General features: G+C 34.6%; 1 protein-coding gene across 2 annotated transcripts in view; it reads right to left on the reverse strand.

Moving 5' to 3' along the window:
• The window catches only part of LOC149791447 (natural resistance-associated macrophage protein 2-like), a 47758-nt gene extending 25381 nt beyond the window's left edge, over positions 1–22377 (reverse strand). Inside the window, exons 1-5 of one of the 2 annotated variants that reach the window (XM_089969983.1) lie at positions 21991–22377; positions 9588–9782; positions 8637–8759; positions 6898–6976; positions 2589–2736 (exon numbers count right to left, since the gene is read on the reverse strand). In XM_089969983.1, coding sequence (XP_089826109.1) covers positions 2589–2736; positions 6898–6976; positions 8637–8759; positions 9588–9758 — 521 coding nt within the window. In that variant the 5' untranslated portion in view covers positions 9759–9782; positions 21991–22377. Of the gene's footprint in view, positions 1–2588; positions 2737–6897; positions 6977–8636; positions 8762–9587; positions 9783–21990 lie in introns of those variants that run through there. The other variant, XM_089969984.1, reaches the window with a different exon arrangement.
• Positions 22378–22659: the final 282 nt, after the last annotated feature.

The following is a 22659-nucleotide window of genomic DNA, read 5'->3' on the forward strand; positions in this document are numbered from 1 at the left end:
CCTATTTTCATCTTTTTTCCATTGATTTCGAGTTATTTTCTGAAATATTACTGTTTCATTTAAAAAATACTAAATTTTTAAAACCTATTATAGAAACCTGTTTAGCTTAGAGAAGCTAGTTATTTATTGAGAGAAAATCTAATTGTTTTGACCTGACTGAATGAAGTGTTTTTTTAAGAAGCGATCATGTTCCTTTTGCAACAAATCTTCATGACACTCTGATATTTCAGTCAAGAAAGCGTTAGAATTCACATAAATTTAATGTGTTAATTGATTCTCCTCTGGCAGAGTGCACCATATAAATCCATCAGAGCCAGACAACAAAGGCTGACTGTTCCGATTGTGAATGTATCTCCTTATCATTGCAATATTATGCCTTATGAACAAAAGTAGTTCAAAATATACCCGGTGGTTCCTAAGTGTGATACATTACATTTGATGTTTCTTTGCTGACTTGACGGAAAAGGTAGGTGTTGTTCCGATTACATAACAATGCTACACCGAATGTACATGACGTCACACTATGTTAGTCAACTGTACTCTGCAGTCACATGATTTTCCTTCTATTTAATGAGCCACCTTGAGTCATACCTTTATGGAGAAGTTTTGTGTGACATTTATAAACAAAACAGCCCATGAATCATGCCATACATTCAATTGAATTTCAACTGCTGTTACAAAGGTAAGCTTATGGCATTTTGATATGCATAAGAAATAATAGAACATTATTATGCAGCTTTGATCCTGTTTTCTTGTTATGTTTCTTTCTATAAGTAACTCACTCGTCTTGGCTGGCCAGTTTCCATAATTAGTTGTAAAAATGCAGTCTTTTTCCAAGTTGAAACAAAACAATATTTCCAAAATGCGTGTTAACATCCCTTGTATTTTGAGGCAGCCTGGACCTCAACCCACATGTGCCCAGTGATGTGTGTGTGTGTGTGTGTGTATATATATATATATATATATATATATATATATATATATATATATATATATATATATATATATATATATATATATATAACATGGGACATGTCTACATTTTAAGAACGAATGACAGTTGGACCTTCCTTACCTGGTTCATTTTGCCTGTATGTATTCAGTGTTATGAAATCATATATTCATATTTTTGTTACTTTTAATTGACCTCAATTTACTCAGTCATTTAAAGTGTGATTCTATACATCACATACCAAAATGACAATCTAACGTTGAGAACATTCATATCTTTTCTGCCCTCATCTGAGTGGCCGAGTGGTCTAAAGCGTTCACTGTTACGAATCACTGCCACCTCATCTCTATCTGCGTGAGTTTGAGTCTCAGATTCGGCCAGTATGGGTATGTGAGAAAGCTTGCCAGTAGCTTCTCGTGGGTTGGCGGTTCTTTCCGGGGTTTTTACGTGTTCTTCCTCCACCATTTACACTGGCCGCCATATCTAGCCTATCTTGTGCCAAAAAATGGCATTAAACCCTACAACAACAACAATTGACCACAGCTGACCTATGTCACGTGTTTAGGCTCGAATAAACAGTAACACAAGAAAGAATGAAAACATCAAGCTTTAAAAAAATACAATAATGTATTTCCCTGGAATTTTTTGTAAAAATGAAAAATATGAACTTACAATTTATAGAATCAAATCCAAAAATAATCCACGAATACAATTTTTGAAGCCCTAATAACAAAATCTTCTAGTGATTTCAAGTTCGAATCCTGACGAAGAATCCAAGATGGAAGACGATGACGTATGCTGCAATCTTTAGTGTTGAAGTCTACAGTTCCTTGTAGAAACAGGAATTATCACTCCGGTTTTGGAAATTTAAATAAATTTCTTATAAGAACTCTCTTTGATTAGGAATCTCACATGTGCACATGCATTTTCCAGAAAAATAACAGAACTAATCCTTTTGAATCCAAGTAGTTTGAAATAACTCCAAACAGCACAACATACAACTTCTAGTGTAAAAATAAGCCCAGCTACAACTGAGAATAATTCTCCAAAACATAGGTTATATCGTATTCTAAACATAAACAAGGGGTCAAGTGATCATCTTCTAGAAACTTATAGAAACTACGTACTTGTCAAAGGTCACGTGTTAAAGGTGACCCTGCCGAAAACCAATCATTTTACTCTAAGAAATAAAAAATTTAAAAAAATGTTTACATCTTAAAGACGAAGTCCCATCATGACCTCGACAACAACCAATCATTTTAAAATAAAATAGAACTTGTTTACGTGGATGCTATAAATTTTGAAACAAGGTCAGGATTTTGATCAACACCTGGTGTTTATAAAACAAAACAGTCAAGGTCAAACTATTTTCTGAAAAAGTGTCATCTCTAGTGAATACATTTACATTACAATATCATGTAATGAAATATAAAAAAATTTAAAATGACATACAATTGAATTGAAATAAATATATATTAAATCAGATATAATCAAATCAAAGTAACATAACAGTTGCAGAAAAGTGAAAACCGATCTAGCACAGTGCAGGCAATTTGCTGAAACATAAATAAAGGATAGAAAATTGAAAATACACATGAAATATTATTTCCCTTCATAATTCCAAGCCAATACGTACGCTCCACTAGACAGAAGATTTATGGCAATTGCAGACCCTATGACTTCTTGTATGTCACTTGCGATGATGGCAGATTCCATCATCAACCAAATGGCTATTTTGGTTGACTTCGGATACTCATGTCTGCAAACCTCAGCAAGATTCATTCCTATATGGAAATCAGGAAATATGTATGTATGTATGTATATGTATATATATTATTCCATAGAAACAACAACACGGAAGACCTATTTGCACTGTAATTAAAAATAAGAAAATGGAAAAATGGAAAGTTTAATGGAAATAAAGTTCATATAAGATTTATATTCATCTATAGGTCCAATCCAACTGTAAACTGCACACATCCAGATCTGCCGTCGCTTAAAGTGATGGCAGATCTGTGTCGGTGCAGCTGTTGAGAATAATCAGTAGAACAACAACATATACCCTTAGCTGATATGCTCGTTATATGAGGCAGATCAGGGCATGTGTTGTTTGCAGTTGGACTCGACGTATAAGCGAATACACATATAATCTAAACGAATCCACATTGATATATGGAAAACAGCAAATAAATATAGATAAAGAAATATCTTGATGAATAGATAACAGAGACACGCACATATTTACCGGCTTACATAAGTATATGATATCAACAATAAATCAAGATTCAATAAATAGGAATATGTAGATAGAAGAATACTTAGCATACTTAAAATACAAAATACACAAAAAGACGGTGCTGCTATAGATTTGTATATAACCTGAGTAAGCATAGATTATTAGAATATCATGCAAATTTTATTACTTGATTGTTTCTTGCAAATGGAACTCCATCAATGAATATACATAATTTACAAAAAATATAATAAATTTATTATCTGATTTAATAGTAGCACAAATCTGGGAATACAACCATTGGATCTATCAAGCAGAATTGTGATGGGATGGGAAGAGAAGGTATTTCATCATACTGACTTATCCCAAGTATTGCGGACATAGTGTTGGGCATTTGTATTTTCAAAGCAAACAAACTTGAATATTCATCTCTAAAAATGGATGTTAAGAGGTGATCATTAACAAAATGATAGTTTCCGGAGTGTATACAATGAAAAGAAACTACATCAATAAAAAATTTTAAAAGGTAGAAACCATGATTGCGCACATGATTTGTGGGCCCTATGAGAATTTATACAGTAGATCTCTATGAATTAGAAGGAAAAAAAATTGTCTTTTCCCCGTGAGCCCCCATACAGTTGTGGATTCCCGCGATTCCTGGAATTTGGTCGGTGGCCCTGGTAGAAACATGAAAACATTGAAACTTTCAGACAACAGATGCGAGGAGAGTACCATGGTCTTCTCATTGCCATATCATTGATGTGAGATAATGAGGTCATTACAGACAAAGATGCCCATCTTCGCTAAATGGTTCATAAGCTTGTGTTTTGTTGAGTGTGGCAGAATGTGGGAGTGTGTAATAATTGGAACGACTGTGCAACACTTCCTTAGAAGCTCTTATGCCAGTGCAATCTGGTATCTTTATATAGAGAGAATGGATGGATCCAAAGTATGTATGGGATAGCAAATATGGTACCAGTGATTATTTAATTATTTAACTACATGCCCAAAGTAAAATTTACATATCCAGATATGTAAATATGAACCAAATGTTAATTGGAGATTTTCCAAATTAGGACCAAACAAAAAGATGTTGAACCCAGTTAACTGGAACGAACTTTGGATCTGTCATGGAAAGTTGAAATTCCCACGATTTCTGCTAATGAAAATGAGGTAATTACGGACATTGAGAAAGTCATTAGGGATGTTGATATGTTGGGTCATGAGGATGGAACACTAAATGATAAATGATTCTGAGCGGCATCCCTCAATTTTTAAATTTTGTTTTTGAAAGACAATCAATTTGCATAACATCAACACTGAATAATAATAATAATAATAATAATAATAATAATAATAACAACAACAAAAGCAGACTGATGATGATGTGCACACTTTGTGCCTCTGCAGAATTTCGATTTGATTATTCGGATTCATTTTCAGGAAATCAGTGCATTAATGGAAAGCAATTCTCTCATTTCATTTTATCAGTTCCAAAAACTACAGTTAAATGTGATTCGTAGGTTTTTATTGTATTAAAAACGAATTTTATTGATATTGACTTTTGACTCCTTTTAATTTGATGACATCTGACATATGGTTACATATGCCAACATCAATCAACTCCCATAAAGTGCTATGTGTTCTAATAAACACAAAGCACATATTTTAACAGGTTTTATTACACATTATGGATAACATTATCCCTCAGTCTTTACTATTTATAGCAACTAAAGTACATTTAATAAAACTTATCCATGATTTTTGAAGGGCATATTACTGTTTAAATCACAATAAAACTCAGAAATAGTTATCTGATTGTAATCGCAGCATAACCAATCGAAGTTAATGATGGATTCAGTTTACATTGTTGCATATCCTAGTCGAGTTGAGGTAACTGGGAAACCAACACTGTAGTTAGCATAATTAATTGGTTCTTCAAAGACCAAACAGACCATAGTGGCCTATGGGGTACACTTTTTCTTGAAAATATAAAGCTACAAGGAAAAATGGTCAAAGACTTAACTTTGGTGACCATTTAAACAATGTTTTAATCATATTCAATGCATAATTTCAGTGTATTTCGTGCTTAATCATTGTATCTGCTACTGGTTAGGGCCATCCCTGTTTATCATTGTATCTGCTACTGGTTAGGTCCATCCTTGTTAATCATTGTATCTGCTACTGGTTAGGTCCATCCCTGTTAATCATTGTATCTGCTACTGGTTAGGTCCATCCCTGTTAATCATTGTATCTGCTACTGGTTAGGTCCATCCCTGTTAATCATTGTATCTGCTACTGGTTAGGTCTATCCCTGTTAATCATTGTATCTGCTACTGGTTAGGCCCATCCCTGTTAATCATTGTATCTGCTACTGGTTAGGTCTATCCCTGTTAATCATTGTATCTGCTACTGGTTAGGTCTATCCCTGTTAATCATTGTATCTGCTACTGGTTAGGTCCATCCCTGTTAATCATTGTATCTGCTACTGGTTAGGTCCATCCCTGTTTATCATTGTATCTGCTACTGGTTAGGTCTATCCCTGTTAATCATTGTATCATTGTATCTGCTACTGGTTAGGCCCATCCCTGTTTATCATTGTATCTGCTACTGGTTAGGTCCATCCATGTTAATCATTGTATCTGCTACTGGTTAGGTCTATCCCTGTTAATCATTGTATCTGCTACTGGTTAGGTCCATCCCTGTTAATCATTGTATCTGCTACTGGTTAGGTCCATCCCTGTTTATCATTGTATCTGCTACTGGTTAGGTCCATCCCTGTTAATCATTGCATCTGCTACTGGTTAGGTCCATCCCTGTTAATCATTGTATCTGCTACTGGTTAGGTCTATCCCTGTTAATCATTGTATCTGCTACTGGTTAGATCCATCCCTGTTAATCATTGTATCTGCTACTGGTTAGGTCCATCCCTGTTAATCATTGTATCTGCTACTGGTTAGGTCTATCCCTGTTAATCATTGTATCATTGTATCTGCTACTGGTTAGGGCCATCCCTGTTTATCATTGTATCTGCTACTGGTTAGGTCCATCCATGTTAATCATTGTATCATTGTATATGCTACTAATTAGGGCCATCCCTGTTCATCATTGTATCTGCTACTGGTTAGGGCCATCCCTGTTTATCATAGTATCTGCTACTGGTTAGGGCCATCCCTGTTAAGTCATATTAGCCATTGGATAAATATCATTGACCTACTCTTTGAGGTTCTATTCTGGGATGTAACGATCAATACTGCTTTCTGGTAAAACTTTTTTCTATATACATAGAATGGGCTGTACTGTAAAGAGAGTCAGTGAGTTCTAATAGGTGAACGGTCTTTGACGGAATACTATACTAATGTTGAACTCTCCATGGATCATTGCATGTGTAATCAGTGAAGCTCTTGAAATTCTGACTATATTTAAATCCGGTTTTGGCATATGAGTGAAGAAAACAATAATTTAAAAAACCTTGTTTAAAAATATTGTAAAGTTTTCTGTTCACAAAATTTTCAGCAAAACAATTGAAGTCAATAGCTTGAATTGCACAATAGTTAAACTTTAATTTTTCCTAATGTAAAAAAATCAAGACAGAATAAAAGTAATACTAACATGTGCTCTCTCTCTCTCTCTGTCTGTCTCTCTGTCTCTCTCTCTCTCTCTCTCTCTCTGTGCAAATGAAGGTAGAAATAAAAAAAGGAAGATTTCCTACCAGTTACGCATCCCAGTTTAGTAGCCAATAACTGCAGCATAAGACCTAAAACCGTAGACCACATTAGCACCCATAATAGCTGAAACATATGGAATAAATATACGTGTACATGTTGAATTAATATTGATGTAAAAATACACCATTATTCTTGTTCTCTGCATCTTGTATCTATTTTATTTTAGTGATGGTGGTGATGATAATGGTGGTAGTGGTTCTTGTTGGAGTAATGACTATGGTGATGGTAACAAAAGGAGAACCAATTCTGAGGCGGCTCCGGTGGCTAAAGTGGTTAGAGCGTGTCTCTCTATTGCGGGTTGTTGCGGGTTCGAACCCCGACTGAGTCATACCGAATCTTTTATTAAAAAAGGTACTAGCACCTTCCTCGCTTGGCGCTCAGCATGAAGAAGTTAGTTTTAGGACTGGTCGACATTGTGTTACAATGAGATCGGTTGTGGCACAATGGTATATATCGCGGAATTTCAGAAATATTGCGGTATACAGCTTTACAAAATATTTCTTGGTGCCCTGATCTAGTGTCCATTGGTACACATTTCGTGCAAAAAACGCCAGTTAGATACTGAAGGCGGATGAAATAGAGGTGGAGGAGGAAGATGATGAGGAGAAGGAGATTATAAATTGTGGATCGGTAAGTTGGTCAGACTTCAGAAAACTACAACTTTGTTGGTTTTCACAGCCTGGTTCGATATTGATGCTGCACGTGCAAAGGTCGGTGGTTTTCAATCCATATTTGATGGATTTTGTTGGGTAATTCTGGTTTTCTCAATTCAAATAACGCTGTTCATTATAAGCTGCATTTTCAGTCCATTTGTGAAATTTCGCTTCAATTTTATATCACTGTACTTCGGGCCATTCTAGACTCAAGATGTCAAATAGGGCAAAGTATTTTTAGCTGCTCAAGGAGAAGAATTCGTACACTTTTTAATAGATAATTACAAAAACGTAACGTAATAAGTTTTCCAGAAAAAAACATACAAAAACACAGATGCTGAAATTAATTTTTATAGGATGACTTTGTGATTTTCCTGTGACAGGGAGAATTTCATAACTTCATTGGGACTGTTATTGGTCGTTATATTCCAAAAAAAAAGAAAAACGTATGGGGGAGGGGAAAGGTTTGACCTATGACTACTCTAGTCGTCCAAATATCCTACACTTTTGCGTACAAAGAAAATGATTTTAATCAAAATGCAAAAATGAAAGTTCGAGTGCGTAGCCAAAAGAAGAGAGTTAAGCTGGATCGCAACCCATAAGTTTCGCTCCAGTTTGTAAATATATTGACAGAAGAAATATAATGCATGTAACAATTTAAATTTGACACATGTTTTAAAAAAAAGTATTTTTCTTTATCGGTTGGACCAAATATCTGCAGCTCTGAAGTCTCAGTGTACATGCAGATGTGAATTATTTTTTGTTGGAAGACAATGTTACATCCTTACGTTCCGAATTGATCATATATTCGACTGAAGTGAAAGCTAAGTCTTATCCATTAGGCAATCATCATGTTTGCAAAGAAGATAGGTGCATTAAGTCATGAAAAAAGGAACTATCTTTTTGCAAAGTGTATCCCCGATCCCACATTTAAACAATAGTGCATTTATTTTGTTGGGCTGCAAGTCCTGTTAAAGTAGATTGCTTTTGTTTTGCTTTTGCATTCCACATCTTCATTTCAGAGCAATGCCATTGAAGTTTAAGCTGTAGTTTTCATAAGCTGAACCAACCTTGTATCTGGCAATAGCTCCTGTCTGGAGGTCGGATTCTAAATTTCCAGGGTCCAGGTAGGCAATGCTCATGAGAAACCCCGGCCCTGTAAAGGCCCACAGCTTTCGAAAACTGAACTCATTCTGGAGTAAAATAATATATATATATATATATATATATATATATATATATATATATATATATATATATATATATATATATATATATATATATATATATATATATATATATATATATATATATAATTGACCTCAAAGTCAGTTATAAAAGAATTTCGATATGACTTGGAACTGTTTCTGTTTCAGAACATGTATAGTTTGTTAGCTGCATTGTACTAACCATAAGAATCAAATAGCATGAAAATAGCTAGATAAATCAAATAGTATGAAAATAGCTATATAAATGAATTAGCATGAAAATAGCTAGATAAATCAAATAGCTTGAAAATAGCTAGATAAATCAAATAGCATGAAAATAGCTAGATAAATAAAATAGCAAGAAAATAGATAAATCAAATTGCATGAAAATAACTAGATAAATAAAATAGCATGGAAATAGCTATATAAATAAAATAGCATGACAATAGCTAGATAAATCAATTAGCATGAAAATAGCTGGATAAATCAAATATTATGAAACTAGCTAGATAAATCAAATAGTAAGGACATCACAACATTTTGAAGGTTATTATATTCGTCATTTTGCAAGCTTGCATTGAGATATGTGCAGATGACAAATAATTAGAAGTTATACACGAAAGGAGATATTTTTTGGAAGACAATTAGAACACATTGATGAAAAGTACCTGCATGTGTGCATCTGTCGAAAAGGGGAATAATGGAAAAAGAAGTACATGCGTTGAAAGTGCGAGGTAGACCATCCAAAAATAGTGTGTACCTATATATTAAACACTCACAATCAGACATGAAGAAACAGACAGACATACATACACTGTTCGGTTTTGACCCTGGGATTTGTATCTGACTAGCAGCAATCTCGAATCCCCCTCCTTTTCCTTCTGACCCCCTGTGATCCATTTCAGTGATAGACTGGTAGCTATAGCTCAAGTTACCTTGATCTTGATCGTCTTCTGGGTCCAGTAACGGCTGCTTTTCATCCATGATAGTGAGGCAATCCTAGTATTCCTTTATGTATCAATAAATTAATAAATGAAAATTAAAAAAGGATCTTCACAGTAAATATGTTCTGGTAAAGTTGGGTAATTTTCTACTGCAACTCAATTAAACCGGAAAATATGGGAAACAACGAACAGGGAATCAAGTAATAACATGACTGTGTGGTAACTGATACCTCGTGAATGCAGGCAGGGTAGCTGTAATAAATTCTGCAAAATAATTTGCTTCTTTCTGTATCATGCAGAATGCGAAAGGGATTAGTAATACACATTTGGCTTCGCTTCAGTTAGCTTTATCTATACAATTTCCCTTTAATCTTTATAAAATTGTAAGTGCATCGCATAATGAAAAATGCAAACGGTTACTTACAGAGATCGAAAGAGGCATGTAAACTATAGTATTGAACAGTGAAACAAATTTTGAGCAATATGTCCACTTAATAGAACAACCAGATCTCTAAATAAAATTAAATTCAACACAAAATCTATATCTGCATTGAAAGCTGTAATTTGCTTCAAGTAATCCACATCTACGTGTGAAGTTGAAGATATGAATTAATCAAGACACTCCATCTTGAATACAAAGAGGACAACAGATTAATAACTCACCCATAACACTTTTGTACCCCTTCCATAGTATTATTATGGAGTCATCAGTGGCTTTTAAAACTTGACAAAATTTGCACCTATTCAAAAAATTTGCCTTTTCCCTATCTGTAGGTACACTGAACAATAACTGCAACGTTTGCTTAGATTTGTAGTTTCCTTCAGGGTTCAATTATCTTTCAAGACAGCGGTACAAATGGAGTGTCACGTCAAACCATTAGGTAACTAAACTCAACACATATGCTTTACTACACTCAGGTCAATATAATATTGACATGTGATCCATACCGTATGTACTCGTAGATACAACATGCAAACAGCATAGAACCAGATCTGTCATCGTATAATATGCTTGCAGATCTGGGACTACGTTTGGTGTCATAGGTAAAACTAGCAACATATACGCTAATCTGCCATTGCATAAAACACTGGCAGATCAGGGTTTTCTAGAGCCGTCTTAGACACGAGTATATACAGTATGCAAAATATGAATAACAGTCAAATGTGTGTGGAGAAAATACATCAATGGCACTGATTTATACAATCATGTAAGTAAAATATACATTAGAAATGGCATTAACCTTTAGTTTACAGAAGACCCAATTTGACCAATGATTATTAGTATAAATCTATTAATGTTTCTTCCAACTTTTTCACTCGTAATTTGAAACGGGTCATATATATATATATATATATATATATATATATATATATATATATATATATAGAGAGAGAGAGAGAGAGAGAGAGAGAGAGAGAGAGAGAGAGAATTATAAATGGACACCATACAGAGCAGAAGGTGCTAATCCTGGATTATATAAGAGAATGCTTGATAGTGATGTCTAGCACTGGGACAGCATGGCGCAGACATGTAGCATCATGTCCCACCAAGGAACATTATCCTGACACCAGGCCGACCAGTCCTAATTCTAACCTCTTAATGCTGAACACATACCAAGGCAGCGGTTAGTACCATGTTTGTCTTTGGTATCACCCAGCCTCGACCTCCGCATCCGAGGCCAACGCTCTAATTACCTTTTTAGGCCACGTGAGCGGTCCAAAGGTAGACAAACCACATTAAAGTTACGACGTTTCAAATACATTCAAAGCAATGCAACCACGTGACAAATTAAAGCGTATGGTAGGTACATTTATAATAATGAAATCTTGTTAAACCCAACGATCCTACATTTAACATGGAAAAAGCTATGTTTTTCAGTATTGCAACAATATTGCATTATTCAAAGTTGCATGAAAATACTGACTCGTATACTTTTTTCATTTGCATGCATAGCATAATTAATAATAATCTGTGATCTGTAATTTTGAAAATTATTATCATCATAAAATATGCTTCATTTTTTACCTCTTTTTTAGTCATACTATTTACTAAGATCATTTTACGTATGTTAGTCATAAAAATGGAGACAAAATAAAGAAAAAAATTCGACATAAACAGAATTTTCTGGAAGTAGTTGTACCTAAATGAAGCAATTGGAATTGTTGACCTTTCCAAAACTATGCAGATGACAACTCTTGGAATAATTTTGTCATCTTAATCAAACAGATATTTCTTTAACTTAGCAAAAATTATTTTGTGTAGGATTGTAATGTTTCTCTTAACTGAATGAATATTGCTGATTATATAACCTCCAGGAAGAATCAGTGAAAATATTAATGATTTACATAGGGACTACAACTGGATGCAATAACAAATGGTTGACATAATTGTGTAGTGATTCCTTTCTACCATGCAATATCAACTAAAATGTTCAATTAGTGCAGTGATAACTTTACACTATGCAATGACAGTGAAAATGTTCAATTAGTGTATTGATTTCTTTAAACTATGCAATTAGGTCTGAAAGGTTAAATTAATGTAGTGATACCATGAGACTATACAAAAAGGGCTGTGTGTGTGTGTGTGTGTGTGTGTGTGTGTGTGTGTGTGTGTGAATTTGATTTTAACATAGCTTTAAAAAAAATTAAGCGTATAGCTACGATGTATGTAGTGTGGCAGTTTATAGTGATATCGAACATTGGGGCATCATGCCGAAGACGATTAGCATTATGCCCCACCCAGTACATTATCCTGACACTAACCTCTTAATGCTGAGCGCCAAGCGAGGCAGCTGTTAGTACCGTTTTTATTCGTTATGACTCGACCGGGGTTCGAACCGACGACCTTCCGCATCTGAGAATGACGCTATAACCACTTAGGCCACCTGAGCGGTCGCAAAGAGAATTAAAATGTTAAGTTAGTGTAGTGATACTATTAGACTATGCAATAAGACCTAAAATGTTCAGTTAGTTTAATAATACAGTTAGACCAAGGGTCGGACCGCTCCGGTGGCCTAGTGGTTAGAGCGTCCGTCTCCGATGCGGGAGGTCGTGGGTTCGATCCCCAGCCGAGTCATACCAAAGACTTACAAAAATGGTACTAACAGCTGCCTCGTTTGGCGCTCAGCATTAAGAGGTTAGTGTTAGGACTGGTCGGCCTGGTGTCAGGATACTGTGACTGGGTGGGACATCATGTTACATGTCTGCGGCATGACGCCCCAGTGCTAGACATCACTATAAACTGTCACACTGCAGACATGGTATGTGAGAAAGCTTGACTGAAAAATTGTTAAAAGCTACGTTAAAAATCCATATCACACACACACACACAGACCAGGGGTCGGCAGTCTAGGTGTTGTGTGGCATGAGAAGGGCAGCCAAAAATCTCGATTTAAACAGCGTTACTCTCTTACTGGTAGCACGCGCTCGTTCATTTTGTAATTAATCCGGAAAAGGTGGCACGCTATGTAAAATAGGTTGCTGATCACTGCATTAGACATTGTAATACAGCTAAAATGATCATTCGGTATTGTTGTTGTTGATGTGGGGTTTAACGCCATTTTCAGCACACGATAGGCTATGCATGGCGGCCAGTATTAATGGTGGAGGAAGAATCCGGAAAACCCTTGGGAAGAACCACCGACCCACGAGAAGCTACTGGCAAGCTTTCTCACATACCCACATTGGCCGAATCTCTGACTCGAACCAACGCATACAGAGGTGAGATGGCAGTGATCCGTAACGGAGAGCGCGTTCGACCACTCGGCCACTCGGGGCCCCATCAGTCAGTGTAGTGATACCTTTAGACCGTGTAATAACAGCCAAATGTTGAATTAGTTAGGTGATACTTTTAAACTATGCAATAGCAGCTTAGATGCTTAATTTGTGTAGCAATACCTACAGACCATGCAATAACAGCTTAGATGCTAAATTAGTGTAGCAATACATACCGATCATGCAATAACAGCTGAGATGCAAAATTAGTGTAGAAATACTGCTTTTAGGTGGGGAAACCCCATCATATATACACTAGACCTTATTACAAAGTGACATTCAGCCTTTTCTACTTTGCACAATTTTAATTTCACGGTTTTATTTACATTCTGAAATGGAAAGGGACAATATTCAAAGCAAAATTATGATAATTTATAAAACAGTGCTTCTTGAAGTGTCACTTCTAATTTTAGCTGCTAACATTAATAATGAAAATGCGCACAAATCTATTTTGAACTGACCATTTAATGCGGCTGATGCATTATAGCAGACACTATCAAATCCATGTCTGACCTCAGAAGGATGTCCATAGAACAAATGAGATCAATCTGTTTGAGGCGAACCTATTATTAATTTCCGTTTAGAGTATTCATTTTGCTTTAAGGTGGCAGGGGACAGTTTCGTAAATTTGCCCCTGTGATATTTTTTAACTTAAAGCTATGATCTGACTTTATTGTTATATAATTAAAGATATGGATATATTTGTGAATCAGTTGTTTCAGGCCTTTGTTGTTCTTGAAACCGCTGTTAGGCATGTTCACAGCATATGTAGTCAGTGAAATACCAATAGTCGGCTAGGAAGTAGAGTTAGCCACCCATAGCAACAGACGCGTGTCAAGGCAAGTAGAATATCTTCAAAGCTACGTAAAAAAAAATGTATATATAAAATTTGGTATGTGGGTACTTACATATTTTATTCTATGAACTTCCATTATCTTAACAGGTTATGTGAATGATATTATATTTTGCGTTATTATACCTATAAATAAAAAAAACCTTTTAGAATTCTCTCGTGTATTTTATTGTTTATAAATTTTTATATTAGGCAGGTGTATATGTCATTAAATATGTGTATAAAAACAGTCTAATGCATCCTTAAGCAGGTGTATGTGTCATTAAATATGTGTATAAAAACAGTCCAATGCATCCTTAACCTGCTGCTTTTCATGTTTCTGACAATCTCATGCCATCTCCACTACGCATGCACAGGAAGCAGAAAGAGATCGTGATATCGCGATAAAATATATTCTTGTTGTGTATAATGCTATTCGTTTCACTTCACGAGAGACACTCCAATGACTTATAATAAATAACAGTTCTTGAAAATTTAAGGCTGTAATAAATGCATTGAGAACCATGTATTGTGTATGAATTGATTCATCAAACTTGAATGCATTTATTTGCCATGATCTTATTGCTGAACGTGTCATACTTTTGGATTAAGAACTCAATAGCTGTGTTGCTGAGAAAAACGCCTGTGGCTTTTACCAAAAAGACTTACTTGATTCGTATTTTTTGCACCTTATATGTCAGGAAATCTCGCGGTAAATATTTATTTTGAGGTGTATTTCATGCTAGGTAACAGAAACAGCTAGAAGTTAGTCACACAGAACAACTGACTGACAGACAAACAAATCAAAGTTTGTAGTCCTGAACATACTCTTCTTTCTAGATAATTTACAGGAAATACACTTTTCATGAATTTCAGAATAGAATGGAAACGCTACAGACAAAATGACTGGTTTTAATACTTTTCAATTCAAAGTGACTTCGAGCCCCCCAAAAACATACGCTTGCTAGGAACCTGTTTTATATGAGTATGGAATAGACATTAGCATTATAATAATAAAAGTAAACATATTTATTTGGGTCAGGGTCTAGGTCATTGGAATTCCCCCATAAATATACCTGACCTATTTGATCTATTCCACATTCTATATTTTAATTTTAATAACAGACCTTATAATTATGACTGAGATTTTATATTGTAAACATTAGAATCCTTCAAGAAGGTTATTTTCTATTAGGTAATATTTGGTGTTTTTTAATATAGAAAATGATAATTGTGACCCGAGGTGAGGTAGAGAACTACATAATCTTGGTTTTCTAGAAATTATTCATTCGTTATTTAAGATCTTAGCAGAATCAGTTGCATTATTGTTGTGTCCAGAAATTTATTTGGGTTGAAATTTATTCAGATTATTTATTCGCTTGAAATGCTCATCAAAAGTAACATTCTTGAAAATAGAGACTTTAATTTGTAGTGAAATTTCAAACAAGGATTAAATTTTTGGATAGTATTATTGTGATCCAACAGAAGACTATTGGTATATCACCACGAAACGGGCCACCATAGACACACGAACACATTCAGCGTTGGATTTGATTTGGATTTCCACTCAAGTTTGTTCAGAACTTTAATTATTAGGACTTGTGTCTGTAAGTCTAGGATGATTTGGAATTTATTTCGCAATACCGTAAGTCTCTTCTTTACATTTTCACTTTGAATTCTAGGGAAACAGACTAGTTGTTTAATTTGACAAGCTTGTTACTTCTCACTTTTTTACATTACTTGTTTCAAGACCATAGAATCGTAACACTAGTCACAACTACATTATTTTTGGGAACACTTTGTACCAGAAATATCTTTATAAAATATGATTAGAATTACGCTGATTGATTAACATTTTGATTGATATATAAACATTATAGCTTAAAAATATTTTCTTACTAGTGCAAATGTCTGTATGTCTGTTTTTTTTTTTCTCTATATATCCTCCAGCTCTCTATGTATCTATCTTACTTGACCTAAGTATTTGTGCTTTTACGGTTATTATAATATTCCTTTCCTTGCTGTGAGATAACATTGAGCCTGGCTCAAATGGCACGAAGAAATTAACTTGAATTTAGTTAGCTATGTAGAACCAGCAAATGTCACAAGTGAATGCCATTAAATGTCACAAGCAACATTTACTGGCGTCATTAAAATCAGTGTATGTCACAAACACTGGTAAACATCACACCTAGAAATGTTCATATTTACTGCCAGTACAGCACTTTCAGACTTTGCAATGTGTGATGTAGACCGGGTAAATATTGCAAACATCTGTAAAGGTCACCGATTAGTCTGATTCATCAGAAGAAAAAAATTTAAATACAAATTTGCCACTCGTTGCAACTCAAATGAAGAAATAGTCTTTGTTTGTTTTGACTTCTACAAAATAGTCCATGCCCAGCATTACATATTTTGTTCTTCTTCTACATTTGAGGAAATCCTTCATTTTTAGAATGTCTCAGATGCGTTTAATGATGGGCGTTCCTTGAATCCATCTATAAATTCTTGTGTTATTGCCCTTCATAAATTCTTCATTTTGCATTTAATAAACTTGAAATAAGTTGATATTTTAGATCAAGTAGACCATTTCTCAACAGCTATTAATATTTTATTACCATTATACATATGTATTAGGACAGGATTTTTAGTACAAGTAACAAGATTGAAATTTTCTCTTAAGTTGATAAATTATATTGAAAGTAAATTTCTATTAAAATATATTGAGATTGAATCCATTTATTTCGGTATTACAATTATATACTACTTAATACAGATTGCGCTCTTATGATCAAGTACGAACCGTCTATACATACATTTTTCTTGTATCCTAGGGTCGGCGCTCAAAAAAAAAACTACATGTAAAGTACCGCATTGCGGAAACCTAGAAAAATCATAAGCTATTACTAATCGCGCTGACGTTGTAGAATTGTCTGTCTAATGACGTACATAGGTCCAGACGATAGCCTGTAAGAGACTACGAAGCTTCACTTGAGGTTCTGGCCATGGCAAAGAGCTAGGAGCGCGCCCTATTTGGCGTTGTCTTAAGAAACTGGTATAAAAGCCCCAGCCACGGGCCGACACCAGTTTTGCTGGCCAGAAGCTCAAACAGACTTTTGTCTTTACAGGTAGGATTATGATCTATGCACAATTTTTCCTAGTATAAGAATTTTTAGTGTTAAGATGTTAACCTAACATCAGTATGTTTAAATATTAGATTATTTTAATATTTTCTTGCTATTTTTTAATATAATGTATCGCAAAGTTTAATTGTTTGAAGAACTTATATTTCTTATAACTATATTATTGGTTATAGTAAAAGCAACGTTCGCTACCAACTTCATACTCAGTAATAGTTAATTTAGAAATAAAATACTCTTTAAATAATAGAGTTTAATATGCTGACTTTTTAGAATAAATTCAGTAAAATATATTTCAATTACGGTATTAGTCTGAAATATTGAATTTTAGATTCTTTTGCTATCGTGAATTTATTCGATATTTAATTATCTGTATTACATTCTAAAACGGCAGTTGTTGTACAAGTATGATGTTGGTAAGTGAAAGAATATCGTAGTTTTATATGTATTTCTTATATCCGAAAATTGAGTTTGTTGTAGTTTGATATTGAAATGTAAGTTTATATGTTGAGTATTTCAATAAAGTTTTGCTGGCCAGAAGTTCAAACAGACTTTTGTCTTTACAGCTCGATCCCCTACCCTCGCAAGCCAAGATTTTCAAACATGTAGCTGTATTTACAACATCATCAAGTGACACCTCTTTCAAGAGGATTGAACTTCCTTTCTTCTCTCTCTCTCTCTCTCTCTCTCTCTCTCTCTCTCTCTCTCTCGGATTTGAGAAACGGATTGACTTAAGAGTTTACGATGCAAATCTCTTCGTAAAATATGTATGAAGAATATTAATATTTTATTACCATTATACACATGTATGAAGAAGATATGCAGTAAGGTATTAAATAGGATCTCAAGTATAACTTTCTGGGGGTCATTATTATACTAAACTAACTGAATGCTTGTCACTAGACTTAACACGTTCTGTAAATGTCTGATAGATAAATGTACGAATATATAACAAAAACGTATATATCATAGAAGTTTTGGCACCGCAATGTCGATTTGTTAACATTTTGATAATGATTTACCACGCAGATTAGTTACATTGTTTAAAGCATGGGCCAATTACTGGCTGAAGGTGTCTGTAAGTCAATAAAGAAGGCAAGAGTAGTTTTTATTTTTTCAATGGTCTGACCCCACTCCATTGGAGAGGGCCTAAAGTCAGTTGGATACAAAACTAATAGTTTGATATAACAGTAGTACTATTTTCATATAAAATGATCTAATTTGGAGAAATGAAATGAATGTGTACTTCCTTAAATATCTATACAGATACTGTTACAGATTCACCCAAAGTCCGGAGTGTCCTTTTTTTTGAAAGTTCAAATACAGTAACCCCGGGTCACGTTCAATGAGTATGACTTAATACATGTTCCTAAGTAACACTATTAGCAACATCCGTAAGCACGGTAGTTGTCGCGAAAGACAAGTGATTTTGACAGATATTTACTAAACAACGGAAGTAATCATGTAGTTGTCACGCGGCTTATATACATGGAGTTTACTTACAGGCTATTAGTAATGCACAATTCATACAAGGTGAATAGGGATAGTATTTAATTCTGATGAAATTGCTATATTTTATGGCAAAAGTGATCTCCCATTTCTTTCAGCTAAGTATCCTGCAACATTTAGCAGTGTGTGTCTGAAAAACGTATAATAAAATATTTCATACCCTTTTGCACACAAACTACGATGAAGTGTACATCAATGTGGAGTTTGTATTTAGTGAAAATGAAATGTCACTGACACTTATGAATGATGCATCTAGTGGCAAGGAGAAGTAGACGCTATACAAAACTTGGAGAAATTGTACATGAGGTGATTTACTGCAACTACTGTTTGAAGATAAAATGGAATCTACTCAGTCCTGAAAAACCTTCACAGGAATTCCTAAAAATGGTAGGAAGGCCTGTAATGGTCATAAACAACATTTTATGATGAAGTCAATAACACAGTTCTCCGTGTGCTTTGGTAATAATAATAACAATGACTCAATTTTTAGTCCCAAACATTATAATAATCCCTAAAATGATCAGGATGGAATATTTTCATCCTCTCTGCTTGCATGTCCTTCTGTAAATACTATACGTCTATTTAACCTTCCATAATTTGTAACTCAGTTTTCTATATTTTATTAATTTTTTAATATGGAGTTTAAATGTAGAACCATATTCTAGGTATCCATATAATAGGTTAAAGGTGAATTCTACAAAATTTAGGACTGTGGTTTAATATATTCCGCAGCTACGTTAAATTGCCGCGTTGTATGCTACTTTCTAAAGCACACTGTATCTTTGCAAATTAATATATTGTACATTGACAAAAAATCTAATTTAGTGAGTATTAAAACGTTATACGCGGAACACAATAATAACTATTTTGCAGAAATAGAGAAAATATAACGAATAATGTGTTGATAACTAATTGTAATATTTTTGGTAATCATATCATTATATATGTTTTTTATATTATAGGTGTTGTCTAATGTTGTAATGCGCTTAGAGCTTCTAAAGAGTAGGCGCTATATAAAGTCCTCATTATTATTATTATTATTATTATTATTATATTATTATTATAAATACTTGTCAACACTTTCCATATGTGTGCACTATTCGTCAAATGGTACAATCCACTTTAGAAAATCACATGGATATATACAAGTCATCATCACGGTCACTAAGCATGTTACGCTATTATTAGTTTAAAATTCACGATTTGCGACAGTCGTAACATATGACATAACTGAACAAGGTCCCTTCTTCTAAAATATAGAACAGCTCACATATCTTACCTGATGGGTCTGTAATTTGTTACAATTTGTCTTTTCCTTTCTTTGAATAACAATCGTGTTTTGAGGGAGGTGCCTTCTCACACACTAGTGGAAACATATACCACAGCTTCAATAGTTCTCCTACTTACAAACAAATTCAATATATATATCCCATGTAGGTAAACATATAAGGTTTATTTAGGATAAGTAGCTAATGTCAATTAATATCTTTAGACGGGTATGAAAAACAAACATATAAGGTTTATTTATAATAAGTAGCTAATGGCAATTAATATCTTTAGACGGGTATTAATAACGATAATCGAATAAATACATTTTTGGCGGATTCATATTTAAAGAGCTATATGCCGTGAAAGAGGAGATGAAAAGAAGTGAACTGTAACCAAGCCTATAAGTCATTTTACAGTATGTATTTCGAAAATCTTCGGAATTCTCGTTGCTTTTATCTATGCCGATCGCAACTACTTTCAATATGGAAAGTTTGATAGCCATCGGGTTACACGAATGCATGCTGTATAACTGTCAGTCAAGGGACGGGTTGACCGGTAGAAGATCAATATGACAGCCCCCCTTACATGGCATCGTGATGTTAGCCACGTGCCTTGTACGCAAGACACAGTGCATTAGAAAACCGTAAAGCTATTTGAATTCTGTTTACTCGTCATGCAAGAAGATAATATTACAAGAGAATAGGTAAATACTATCTCAAAGCCGTGATCTATTGCTCGTAAAATCCATTATCAAATTGCCAAGTTTAGCTCATACAAATACGTTTTTCCAAAACAAATTGTTTCTGAATATTAAAATGACAGATTTCCCCCCAAAAGTGTATAAGTTATAACGTTTCATTTGTTACGTATTATACGTGATATTTGGCTATACCACACCCACCCACCCAGTTGAGCCAATTCGTATTACCTCTAGCCATTAAGCACGCGTGAAACGTGAATGCATTTCGCGCGCTTTCATTCGCAGCATGATATTAACTACACAAACAAATTGTTCTTCGCTTTATTTTTCAGCTGGGGACACCGGGTGGCCGAATGGTCTAAAGCGACAGTCACAACTGCCAACATAATTGAACCAGCTACCTACTCGCCTTTACCGATCAATACCATCTCACCGCTGTCCGCGTGGGTTCGAGTCTCGCGCTAGGCCCATGTGCTTATTTGAGAAAGCTTGCAATTAGCTTCCCGTGGGTCGCTGGTTCTTACAGGGGTTTTTCCCGGGGTTCTTCCTATATCAGTTATACTACGCTGAGAAATGGCGTTAACCCTAAACAACAACAACAACAACAACATCAACTTATAAAGCTTAAAATGGACAGGAACAATCCGATACGGGAAAGGAATGTTGCATATACCTTTAGCTAAAATACCCAAATTGGAACCCTCAAAAAACAAGAATGTAAATATATAAGTAACAATTCTGAATAGGTATTTGGCAAAGCAGTTCTGTAAGCAATCAAGTGGCTAAGCAGAAAAATTAAGCAAGCAAATAATGGAGAAAGTCATTAAATTATTAAGTCAGTAAATAGGAAAGTAAGCAAGCGAGGTAATATTTCCGTAATCAAACCAGCAGTCAAACAAGCAAATATGTAATCAAGTAAAAATCCAGCCGGTCAGTCGGGCCGTAAATAAAGGTAAAGGATAACAAAGCAAGAAAGTACAGTGGAATAGGTGATGTATGCTAGTAAGTAAACAAGATACAAAATCCACAAGCGCGCTTGAAAATTTACCTTTGATTCGAATCCGTCACCACCACTTGAAACTGTGAAACAGTGTAATGGCTTCACAACTGGAGCACGTCCTATTGAAAATGTGTATCATAAGTACTTGCATCAAATATGTATTTGCATGACCTTTGTTAATTGCTGTGACTATCTCTTTGCCTTTGACATAGTCATGAGAGACATATGTCGAGTATGTAGTGTGCAACAAACCGCTAATGTTATCTTTCTGTTCGTTTATCTACTTTCTATCCGATCATTGGGTACTTATGTATGTCACTGTGCCTAGTGCGATAAATTGTATTATGATATCTCAACTAAATTGCCGTTCATAATATAGTTCAACATGTATTAAAATTATACAGTGAACTTCCTTGAAACAAAGGGAGAAAGAAGCCTTATTCTTTATCCTCTTATAATTTATGTAAAGCATTTACTCTGCAATATGTACGTATATACCTACGTTTTTACGTATGCATGCATGCATGCATGTATGTATGTATGTATGTATGTATGTATGTATGTAGCTGCGAATGTATACATGAATGTATATGTCTCTAGGTGTGTACGTCGGTAATAGGTTGGTATGTTGGTAAGTGTGGTGATACGTAGGTGATTGCGTGGATGGATCTATAGTTGGGTATGTCTCCTTATAAAGTTAAATTAATGTACTTTACG

Source organism: Sinohyriopsis cumingii, chromosome 9 (assembly GCF_028554795.1).
Source record: "Sinohyriopsis cumingii isolate HCF-2022 chromosome 9, ASM2855479v2, whole genome shotgun sequence".
NCBI classification, from domain to species: domain Eukaryota; kingdom Metazoa; phylum Mollusca; class Bivalvia; order Unionida; family Unionidae; genus Sinohyriopsis; species Sinohyriopsis cumingii.